General features: G+C 41.6%; 2 protein-coding genes across 2 annotated transcripts; one reads left to right on the plus strand and one right to left on the minus strand.

Annotated features, from left to right (window-relative positions):
* Window positions 1-367: 367 nt before the first annotated feature.
* Window positions 368-5,628, plus strand: LOC124189794 (aminopeptidase N-like). The gene is made up of 18 exons (XM_046582265.1): window positions 368-1,022; window positions 1,095-1,556; window positions 1,629-1,846; window positions 1,987-2,142; window positions 2,325-2,492; window positions 2,580-2,689; window positions 2,775-2,808; window positions 2,884-3,003; window positions 3,088-3,131; window positions 3,209-3,467; window positions 3,546-3,667; window positions 3,738-3,796; window positions 3,863-4,061; window positions 4,124-4,589; window positions 4,658-4,828; window positions 4,909-5,052; window positions 5,127-5,202; window positions 5,268-5,628. The coding sequence occupies exons 1-18, from the start codon at window positions 1,008-1,010 to the stop codon at window positions 5,412-5,414; spliced, it is 2,970 nt and encodes a 989-aa protein (XP_046438221.1). The 5' UTR covers window positions 368-1,007; the 3' UTR covers window positions 5,415-5,628.
* A 2,877-nt stretch (window positions 5,629-8,505) lies between these two features.
* LOC124190217 lies at window positions 8,506-10,011 on the minus strand. Its single transcript, XM_046582798.1, has 2 exons — window positions 9,719-10,011; window positions 8,506-9,653 (listed from the first exon to the last, which is right to left on the minus strand). Exons 1-2 carry the CDS (start codon window positions 9,786-9,788, stop codon window positions 8,725-8,727), a joined length of 999 nt encoding a protein of 332 aa, XP_046438754.1. The 5' UTR covers window positions 9,789-10,011; the 3' UTR covers window positions 8,506-8,724.
* Between the last annotated feature and the right edge of the window lie 2,149 nt (window positions 10,012-12,160).

Consider the following 12,160-nt stretch of genomic DNA (forward strand, 5'->3'; position numbering starts at 1 on the left):
TTGAATCGTTATTTACTGGTTTATTTTGGTTTTAATAGATTGTATTTTATTTCTTTATACGTGCTTATATTACACCTAGGTATTATATACAGTCTGGGAATTACGATACAAATTTCTTTATCATTAGACATTTAGACAGATAAATTTCTTTTCTTCAAATCAACGATCCGCAAAATTCATTTTAGACGAGATTTATTACCATAACTGTTTTTAATGCAATGCCAAAAGCACAAGAAAGGTTTAGAATAAATTCAAATTTGGGATATGAAAAGGGATGACAACCAGAGAAACCCGTTACCATTATTTCGATGTTATTTTTCTTTGGAACTTGTTTTAAAAATGCTGTTTTTTTTCAGAAAAGAAAGAAATTTCGTGATCGTTGGAGAGCGACAGGAGGAGGTGTCGAGATAGAACAGCAGCACACGATCGAGTCGTCCACAGTTAGAGATAACAATGAAAGACACGCATGAGTCAATTTAACTGGAAAATTCAAGAAAGGCCCATAAATAGTAATGTTGTTGGGACTGGCTTGAAATTGCGAACTCTTCTGCTGAAGGTGCAACAACCGCCGCCATGGCCAAGAGTGGCCAACGCCCTTATAGCCTACAATCCGCGCGCGATTCCTTTTCCAAAATGACTAGCGAAATGTTTTGATATTAATTTCAAGGCCAATGTCCGTAACCGGGGAACTGTTGGAAAACCCAGCCACCACCAATCTTCCTCGATCTTCCTACGTATATGTTGAAGAATCAATTCAATGTCGTGCATCGGTCATACACCAAAGTCAGAAAGAAAAAAGATATGCGAGCGAGATGAGAAACCAGTTGCTGGCTCATGTGAATGCACCTGTAGGGAGGGGACTTTGGGTGTGGCCCATATCTAGGGAAGGATTGTCATGCGGATTCGGACAGCGATTTTCGGGGGTATAAATTGGCCCAGCCGAAACATGAAAAAGACACACTTGATCGCCAAGTATCAGCCCAACAGCAACTCTCCTCATCCTCAACATGTACAAGTCAATGGTAAATATTCCAATTTAATATTCTCTTCTTACCAAAGATTAAAAAATGTGCAATCGCATTTTATTATTCCAGCCCCTTTGTTGGGTTTTGGCGACTTTGGCCGCTTGTGTCTTCGCCATGGAGGCCCAGGATCTGGAAGCTGCTGAGCAATTCTACCACATCCATGGTGTCTATTACCCAGCCTGGTCCGTCGCTGTTCCAGCTGCTGTTCCACCTGCTTATGCTGTGGGTGGTCAATTGGCCTCTTTTTCGCCCGATCCCGATCCCGAGGCCACCACCAATAAAGCCGCTGCTCCCGATTCGTCTGGTAGCGACAAGAAAGACCAGCCTCAGCACGACACCACCAGCAAGAAGGACGTCCGTTTGCCGCGGACCGTCCGGCCTATTCACTATGATGTCCGACTCTTCCCCGTCTTGGAGAAAGGCAACTTTTCCATTCTGGGTCAAGTGTCTATCGACCTGCAATGCCAAATGGAAACGGACCGCATAGTCCTCCACAGCGCTGACATTGTCGTCGATCCGCAATCCGTCAAGGTATTTACGGCCCAGTATATATCCAGCAGGGGATGCTGAAGGTTAATTGGAGCATTTTGTTTTCTTTCCCAGGTGATTGAACAGGGAAAACCAGCTGGAAAAACCCTGACGGTTGCTAGCGACGGGATCCATTATGATACGGATATGGAGTTTCTCATCATTCGTCTCAAAGATAAGGACAAGCTGGCCAAAGGCGCCAACTACACGTTGTCGATGAATTTCGTTGGCAACCTGACCGATCAGCTGCGGGGCTTGTACCGTTCCACTTATAAGGAGGATGGAGTTGAAAAGTAAAAACACACAAACTAAGTTACCTGATTAATTGTCTGCAGCCTCTCTCACCCGATCCAATCAAATTCCCACTTGATCAAATTTCCTTGATGAGCGAATTTCCTCGAAAGCGTCGATATAAATTACTCTTCGACATCAGGTCCATGGCCGTGTCTCAAATGGAGCCGACGGATGCCCGCCGAGCTTTCCCGTGCTTCGACGAACCCAACATGAAGGCAACTTTCACCGTCACTTTGGGTCGTCATCGCCATATGACTGCTCTTTCCAACATGCCGCTGATCAAGACAACACAAATGCAAGTCGCGCATCATCTCATAAAATATCTAGACATTATTATCTTATTATTTAACAATTTCATGTTCAATTGGCATCCGTATTGGTGATTGCATCTCAGTTTAACGGCAGTTTCACATGCATTCACGGCTTTCACGCCTTAAAATGATTCTTAATATCCTTTTTAAATATTTGGCTTGACAGGGAAGGCATGGAAGAATTTTATTGGGACCATTTCGCTCCTTCGGTCCCCATGTCGACTTACCTGGTCGCCTTCATTGTGGCCAATTTTACGCAAGTCGAGGCCGACGTCGGCAACGCAACGTGGAAGTTCAACATTTACGCACGCCCTTCGGCTCGCAACCAAACCCAGTGAGTTTTCTTTCCTCCTTATGTTCACTAATCAAATTTTCTCTCCCAATTTTGAAATAATAATCTCATTTGTGTGATCTCTCAAAGATACGCGAGCGAAATTGGGCCGAAAATTCAAACTTTCTTTGAAGACTATTTCCAGATTCCGTTTCCGTTGCCCAAGCAGGATATGATTGCCATTCCCGACTTTGCTTCAGGTCTTTTTTTAATTTCATTCAATTTTGTTTCGACTCTGCTTTGGGTTTTATTAACTGAGATTCGCTTGCATTTCTCTGAGTTCAGGTGCCATGGAAAATTGGGGATTGATTACTTACAGGTTTTTAAATTAAGACAATTCTTTGGCATTTTGAAAACATAATAATGTTCATTTCTTTTTTTTTTGGTTATTCAGAGAAACTGCGCTGCTGTACGATGAAAAGAAATCGTCGGTTACCAACAAAGAAAGAGTGTGCGAGGTAATCGCCCACGAATTGGCTCATCAGTGGTTCGGAAATCTCGTCACAATGGACTGGTAAGGATTGGATAGTTGCCATTTGAATTATTTCTCGAATACAATCACCACTGTGTTTTCTTTTTTTACTTAATCATTTAAAAGGTGGACGGACTTGTGGTTGAACGAGGGTTTTGCAAGCTACGCAGGTTTTATTTTAATTTGCTATTCATTTGCTAAATATCTTGGTTCAATAAGTATTGAATGTTTTTATTTATTGATGCAGAGTACCTCGGCGCCCAACATGTCGAACCAGGGCTGAAATGGCTGCAGCAGTTCGTGACTAGCGAACTGCAGAACGTGATGAGCTTGGACGCCCTTGAATCAAGTCACCCCATCAGCGTCGTCGTTCACCATCCGAATGAAATCCACGAAATTTTCGACCGCATTTCTTATGGAAAAGGTGCCACCATCATCCGGATGTTGGCCGCTTTCCTCGGTGAAAAAACCTTCAGACAAGGACTTTCAAACTATTTAAAATCACGGTAAGTGGCCTAATGGCGTAATAATACTCTGCTCGCTGTTTAAGACCTTCTTGAGCTGATTCCGTTTGTCGCCAACAGCCAATACGGTAACGCCGTTCAAGATGATCTTTGGGACGCGCTAACTAAACAAGCGAAAGTCGACAAGGTCCCACTGCCCACCGACGTGAAACAAATCATGGACACCTGGACTTTAAAAATGGGTAATTTGGCGTACTGAAGCTCTCGAATGTGCCTCAATCTAATTTTCTTGTTTAAATGGTGTTGTTGCAGGTTTCCCGGTCGTCACGGTGACTCGAGAATACAAAAACAATTCCGTTTTCCTCAGCCAGGTAACACAAATGGCATATCCTTATTACTCGACAGGCAATAAAATGTGTATATCAAATGGAGAATAGGAACGCTTCTTGATGCAACGTTCCAACGCCAGCAGCCAGGACAAAACGGTTTACCTTTGGTGGGTACCACTAACCTACACGACAGACTTCGAGACGGTAGGATCCACCTGGTTAGCTGACGGACAGACTAGCAAGAAACACGAACTGAGCATTCCAGCCGATAAAAATCAATGGGTCATTTTCAACGTTGACCAGACGGGTAAGTTTCTGTGTTTAACATGATTCGGCCAGTTTCACTATTAACGCGCATTATAATTTCAGGTTATTATCGCATCAACTATGATTCGAAAAATTGGCAGATGATTGGCCAGCAGCTGATGACCAACCACTTGGCCATTTCCGCCATCAACCGAGCTCAAATTATGGACGATTCACTTAATTTGGCCGAAGCCGGCCTGCTGGATTACGAAACTGCGCTGAACCTGACGCGTTACCTGGAACACGAAGCCGATTACGTTCCGTGGGATGCCGCCCTAGCGGGCATGAATTACATTTCCTCAATGATGTCTCGCACTTCCGGATACGGGTTGCTGAAGAAACATTTCCGCACAATCATCATGCCGCTGTACAACCTGGTGGGGTTCGACCAAAAGGTCGGCGAGGATCTTCTATTGACCAAATTGCGTACCAAGGCCGTTTCGTGGGCTTGTTCCATAGGCAACAAGGACTGCATCAGCCGAGCTGTCAATTCCTACGCTCAGTGGATGGCCGATCCTGAGAATATTGAGTAAATCAGAATTTTATTAGTAATCTAGTCTTAATTTACTTACAGCTTTTTGTTTCCTTTTTTTGAAGTATTATTTCACCTAACCTGAAAGGCACTGTAGCGTGCACAGCCATCGCGGAAGGCGACGAAGTTGAATGGGAATTCGCTTTGAACCGCTACATGGCCAGCAACGTGGCCAGCGAACGAGACGTTCTTCTTACTTCCTTGTCGTGTTCAGAAAAGCCCTGGATTTTAGCCAAGTAAAATCAGCTTTAAAATAGAATTTTTAATTTGATTTGATTTTTCAATTCTTTGATGACAAATTCTTGTTTTGGTATAGGATGTTGGAGATGAGTCTCAACCCGACCTCAGGAATCCGAAAACAAGACGCTGGTCGCGTCATCAGCCAAGTTGCTTCCAATTCACTGGGTCGCTACATGACTTTCAACTTCATTCGTGAAAAGTGGACGGAATTGCGTAAAGTGTAAGTGCTTGATTACTACTGCCTGTATCCTTCATCCTAAATAATTTGTTTGATTGATACCCTCTCTGATGTAGGGTTCCGACCAATTTCTTTTCTTACATTATCAAAGCAGTGGCGAAGTCGTTCAACACCGAACTTGAACTGAAAGAAGTAAATCAAGTTGCAAAAATGACTGACTGATCAATGCTAAATTTCCTGTTTCATGTACGCAATAGTTTATTCAGTTCCGGGAGGACAGGAGTGAAGAGCTTAGTGGTGCGGAACGAGCTACTGAACAGGCGATCGACCGGGCCAAGAACAATCTCAACTGGATGAGACAAAATTACCAGAAGGTGGTGGACTGGCTTCAACGCGTCTACTAGAGTCGGCAACAGCACACAAATCCTGATATTTATCTGCAGTAGAAATCTCCTCACTCTTTGCTTTTCTTCTTTTGGTTCCCCGCTACATTTCACACCCCAACTAATGATGACAAACCACATTACTGGATGATTTTCAGAGATGATTCCTTTTGGAAACTCTTAAGGAAATCAGGAATTCCCTTTGGTTAATTACACTTCGTCAATTAAACATCAATGAGCTCTACATAAATTTTTGATTATTGATTGATAAAAAAAGGTCACGATCAAAGCCGGGGAGAAATTGAAATTAGGCTCGAGTGCCAAAATATGTATGAATCGATGAACGGCAGTTCTAAACAGTTTTCGTGTTATCAAAGAAGAAAAGAATTAACTTAAGATAGGATTAATTTTGGGTTAATATTTGGAGGATGTGGCAACTACAGGACATTCCAGCCAACAACATGAAATAATAACTAAACATGTCCTTAGTTAATGCGGATGACACCCCTGTTATGGTAAAGGTTTAGGCGAGGACTTAGATTATTCTATCTCGACTACCGCGGTAGACAAACGGCATAATTAGTAATTATTTAAGGTTTTGAAAAAAAAAATCCGTACCTTGGCTTAGAGGAGCGTGTGTGCGGTTACCTAATACAACTCGGATGCTCAATCAAGCGCGGGAAATTTTAAAAATAAAAAGGTTTTTAAAATGGAGGATAATTGCAATTTGCTTTTATTTCACATCATAATTCTTCGTTGTGTACACAGACATGAAAGCAAGATGCTGTGTGTAATTTCACGAACCGATGTTGTTGGAAGAACGAGAAATAGTGGCGAATAACGACGACAATTAATCGACGAGTTCCGAAGCTATTCGTGAGTGGCTTTTAAACCGTACGCTTATCGCGGATCAATTGGGCCGTGATCTCGGCCATTTGGCGGAGTTTTTGTAGTGTGGCGATTCTCTGCTGATATCCTAGGCGATTTTCTTGTTTCTCGGTGGCTATCATCAAGTCGATATAGTCGGGCGCGGAGAAAGGGTGAGGCCGGAGAGCGATTTCGTCCAGCCGCTGGATGCACGGATAAGTGGATTGCATCAACTCCATCAGCTGTGACTCGTATTTGTCAATTTCTTTCTGAATGTTTTTCAGCAGCTGTTCATTGGTTATCGCCTCATTCTTGGCCCCTTGATACTGTTGCCGGATGGCGTCAGATGAACGCTTGACTTTCTCCTTCACCATTTCGTACCTGTACTTTTGATTGAAGTGTTCATTCCAAGGGCACTTGCAGATTCTGCAGCTACCGTTCGAATCCATAACGGAGCAAAGATGTTTATCTTCGTCATGAGCCCGTCCACAAGGGAAATGACAAGTTGTTCGACACTTTTGGCAGTTGGTGGTGAATTGGCCTGTCCCGCTAATGTCCGTCTCCTCTGGAACCAGAAATTCGACATCAAACTCAAAATTCTTGTTTGCGTCTATCTGTTCGTGATTATCTGTCAGAATCTTCTTGATTTGCTCGAACTCGTCGATACGGGCCAGTTTAATTTGTGTACGAAGTTGAAGACCTTCGACAAGAGCTTCAAGCCGCTTTCGTTCCTCGAAAACTTCCCGGGTCAGCGTCAAAGATTTGGCTTCCATGCGACTCAAATCGTCAAAGAATTTGTCAAAACCCTCGACTGCCATGTCGAAGTAGGTCCGGTTGAATTCGTTCGTCTGGCGGTCGCCCTTGTTTCGAAGTAAAGAAAATGGAATTATTAAATTTGTGGTGAAGAGGAAGACCGGTGGATGGATCCATGGCGACGGGATGCCGGCCTCTTTGACTGCACCAAGGACCGGCGGCAAAGCGCCGTCAGCAAATGTCACCATCAGCCGAATATTGTCCTTAATATCTTGTCCGAAAATAGACAAGATGGAGTCGAAAATGTACTGCTGAGTGGCCGTCAATCTGGAGAAGACGACTGGACGACGAAACAGACGGCCTCCAGTTGCTGAATTCCATGACGGCATTGGAAATAATCCTGAATTTGCTGCATAATCTTCTTGTCTTTCTCCAGCCCACGAGTGTCACCAAATCCTGGAGTATCGACCACACAGCCGCGTTAAACTGCTTATTTTAACGATTTCCAGTACCTACACACCCCTAACAGTTTCAGTACCCTTCAAAAGGGTCGAATATGCTACTGAAACGCAATTCAGTATTTTACTGTACTTGCTTAACTACAAATTCTCTACTAACAATTCATGTTGGGAATTTATTGCATCCCAACAGTGATCGACATTATTGCTACTGTTAATTCTGTGTAATTTGTAGGGACCTCAACAGAGGGCCCCAATTTTACCCTCTCTTCCCATTCAATCTATTGTTCCCTACCCTACTCAACCCTAAACCAACTATTGAAATACAAAAATGCTGTATTATACGGCAGTGTGAAATATATGGACTAACTAGCAACAACAAAGGTGTCATCTCTTATCTCAATCTTGGAAGTTGAACGGTCGACACCGCCAACAAGAGTTCCATTTCCAACAATTCATTTGCCTACTTTTTATGTTATTCCTAGTGAAACTGTTAGTAGGCATAGTTGTGTTCAGTAGGTTGGTCCAGCAGTTTATAAAGATTTAGTTAGTAGTCTGAAAAATTCAGTATGTTCGGGTAGGGTTAGTAGTTTGATTTTGAAAAGTAATCAATAATAAAAGCAATGTAGGTTATAGCTAGTAGTTTACAAAAATTTAGTACTTTTGTTATAAGTAGTATGAACAATTCAGTACCTTTGATCACTAGTTCAAAAAGTTCAGTAGGAAGGGTTAGCAGTTTGACGGAAAAAAGTAATCAGTTGTACGTTAGTCACATACAAAACTGTAAGTATGTTTCACATCGTCATTGCGGTTTAGTAGGTTACAACTTACAAGAAATAAGTAGTATTCGTTAGGATAGTAACTTTTGTATATATCAATGTGGCGTGCCTGTAAGGCACTAGACTGCCACACAAAAGGTCCGGGTTCAATTCCCGAATAAATCAAGTCTTCTTTCCAAGTTAAATAAAATCGAAATGGTTGGTAAGTAGGATTTATAATTGGTTAGTAGCTTGGTGCCGAATAATATTAGTAGAAATCTCCTACAACCAATGCCGTAAATGAAGTGGCCAAAACTTTTTAAGTAAGGGGTGGGTAGTAAAAGCAGGAAAGAATTTAAAGTGGTTTAGTTTATTCTTAGTAAGCTGAACACCGGATAGGGGTTTCTAATAAAATTAGTAAGGCGAGTAAGAAAAGGTAGAAGAATTGAGAAGTAGTTTCAATCAATTGGTTAGTAGGCTGTCACCGAGTAGCAGTTACATGAAAGTAGGATACCGCCACTGTGTGTCGCAACGAATTCGTTGCAAATGGTTCCATATAATTTGACAGCGAAGCACTATTTTCAACGACACATCTCGAAGATTTCGCGGGATCTTAGTTTTACCTTCTATATTAGGCATCAATTCTTGGAGTGGGTACAATAATACTTTCAGCGGAATTGCCATGTTGGCTGGATGGTTCAGTACCGACCTGCAGGCTTCGTACTGTTCTGCGACGGGCTTAGAAGTCCAGCTATTATTCCCGTCCCTTTTAACTTGATTGAAATCGCTGTAGAGAATGCACTGCAAGTCTAGCGGGACGAAACATTGTCCGCCGTCCTCTTTGTCACATTCTTGATCCTGATCCGGTTCTAAATGGTTTCTATCGTCCATGAGCCGATCTGCGAATATGCGGGCGTAGTTCCGCATTCTTTCAATGGCTTTGTCATCGTCATCATTTGTCGTGTTTGACTTTTGCTGTTGATGGGGAAAAATGCAAAAGGCTTCCAGGCCATAAGTGACGGCCACGACGACGTGAGTGGCTCCGCTCTTTATTAATTTTTCTGGACGGCAAATGATTTCCAGTTGTGAAATTGAATCGAGCGCCGAGACTTTCTTGCTGGAGCAACAACAATGTACCGCCACTTCGTTTTGACGAACAAACGTTTCCGCCTTCCAGTCCGCCCAGTCGGCCGCGTACTGCCAAGCTCTTCCGGATGGTGGACGCAACATGCCGGTCATCAGACTCATCGCCGTGTGATTATCCATTCCTAAATAAGATAGCCAAGGCCCATCACATTCTGTTACATCGTCTTTATTATCACTGGTTTCCTCAGTCGCCATCGAATGAACCTTGACAGTTCCTTTTTTTTTCGTTTTTACGACGACCAAACTGACCACATCGTCTGGATCCCACAAGCGCATATCTGAATAACATTTCAAAGTACATTAATTACAAATTCTATGTGTTTATACAGTTATTGTAGCTTACTTGGCACGATTGTATCTTCGGCGTAATTGTAAAGTGTTCCGATGGTGAATTGGCGGCCTAAAGTCATCATCTTGACACAATCTGGATCGGGTATTTCGAACGGTGTAGTTATACTTGCATATTTAACGTCTTAGCCGACGAGTGTTATTAAAATCTGCAAACTAAACCACAAATTTTTTGAGTCTGTTGTTAAAACAAACAAATGCAATCGCTACGACTCCAAAATGCCCAATTTTCCTTGGATCTGATCGTGACGAATTCCGTGTCCGATTGCGTAGTGTTGACTGACTGACTTCATTTCACAATCGATGTCCTTGTCCTACGGTGACGCCACCTATTTAGTCCAGACTATTTCAACATATGCCTCGTGATCGGTTCATAAAAACATAAAAATAGCGTTATCTTTATCTAGAAAAAAACCTGAATGCTTTTGCCGACTAGTGAATAGAATGCACACACTATTTAAATTTGAGTTACAAAGTCTATGTAGATGGGCAGGGTTTTGTACACCTGAAAAACAAACTCTGCTGTTATCTTTTAATGGCCTGACCTTCTGTCCGCAATGATACCAACGTGAAGGGATGTTATCGGGGGTTGGCAACTCACAACTTGGGTGTACGAAGATTCGGGATTCTAGAGAAATTCCGGAAGATTCTATGAGAGGAGAGATAGGGAGATTCTGGCCAGGGCGGACCAGGGTGTACGAAGATTCTGGGGAGTTGCCAACCCCCGGATGTTATATTATCACTTGCATGCGGAACATCTACTTATAAAACTATCGGGCAGACCGTGCACCTGCGAGTTTCCTTAGCCATATAATTATCCGTGGCAGCACAATCAACTTTGCCGCTTAAAAACTTTGCCAGCTTAAATTGTGGATTGAACTGATTGATAAGTAACGTTTTTGATCAGTGCCCTTGTTCAGTTTCTTCTGGATTCCGCCTGTATGAATTCCTAGCGTCAACATATAATTCAAGACAACTTATGTTTTTACTCCATTGACTTAACGAATTAAACAATTCCTAAAGGCATAAGTTAAAAAAAAAAGATGAGTTCTAGTGCCTAGTCATGTGCAGTTCCATTTTGGATAGTTAGCCCTTTATCTGCCGTAGGGACTTTTTCTCTTTTTCTTTCTATTCTTCTCTTCCTTTACCTACGAAAGAAAAAGAGAAAAAGGCGCAAAATACTGGGGGTACGGTAGGCATCGTAGTATCCCTTCCGTCAAATTTAACTTAAAACATAGAGAGCCATTTGCCTGTTCAAGAAACTTTCACGGATGACTGTATGTAAAGGTTTTGAGGTGATAAAAAAACTGTTACTCAGTATTTTTGTTGAAGAAATTGTTTCTAGTTTTGAGAAAGTCGTATTTAAGGAGGTATAAAAGAAGTGTATTCCTGGAGTCCATAATTTTGGACATTCCTTTCATTGGAAACAGGCTGGATTACGTAAGGCAAGATGAATTTTGGTTTCGGCTGAGAATATCCTAATATATACATATAATATAACTTACAAAGTTATATTACACCGCATTTCACCATTTCTTCCCAAACGGACTCAACTCTCAACAGTAAAGTGGAAACAAGAAAGTCCATAGATAAACGGACATACAATATTTACGCTTATGAACAAACCCGAAACTTATTACTTGTCTCTTCCCCATAAAATTTTCACATTTTTATAGAGCTCAATGTAAAACATGTCATCATATATTTAAATTTTCATCGAAAAGTTAAATGAATAGCTGGCATCTGTTGTCCAGGTAAATGATTAGGTATATTTCATAGTCTTATGCGACTTATTTGATCTCCAATTCAAAATGACAATTTTTGAAAATCAATTTTTTAAATCAAAATGAAATGTTGAGAAAAGGAAACTTATCCTTTGGCTGATCCCTATATCTTTTGACCATTGTAAAGGAAAAGGAAATGTCACTACGAAAGTTGAGTTTATAAGTTACCCAGTATTTATTATTCTTTCTTTTATGGTTGTCATTGGGGTTATGGTAGTCTAAACAAAGAGCTATTTTAACGAATAAAATTTATACAGAAAAGCAGATTGAAGTAATCAGAGTTATACAATATAAATTACTGAAATAAAAACAACGAAATATTCACAGGTGTCCTTAGAAATAAATTTTTTATTGAAAAATTGGAGCTTCAGCCTATACCGCTAGTGTTTACACAAACGTAAACAACCAGCAAAAATGGTGGACCCCAAAACAATTGACACGCGAAACCGTGAAGTGAATTGTCTCTATAGCGACGAACACAAGGGAAGAGAACGACAGAGAAAACGACAGAAGTTGTACTTTTAAATAAAAGGCAACGTCGCATAAACAAAGCTCAAGGCAAATTTAAACGCTCTTCAATTTGATTAAGCATTGTTATAACTTGGCAACTTTGCCGCTTTCCTCTTAGAGAATGAATATTGCAGTTGGTCTTG

Source organism: Daphnia pulex, chromosome 3, assembly GCF_021134715.1.
Source record: "Daphnia pulex isolate KAP4 chromosome 3, ASM2113471v1".
Taxonomy (NCBI): Eukaryota; Metazoa; Arthropoda; class Branchiopoda; order Diplostraca; family Daphniidae; genus Daphnia; species Daphnia pulex.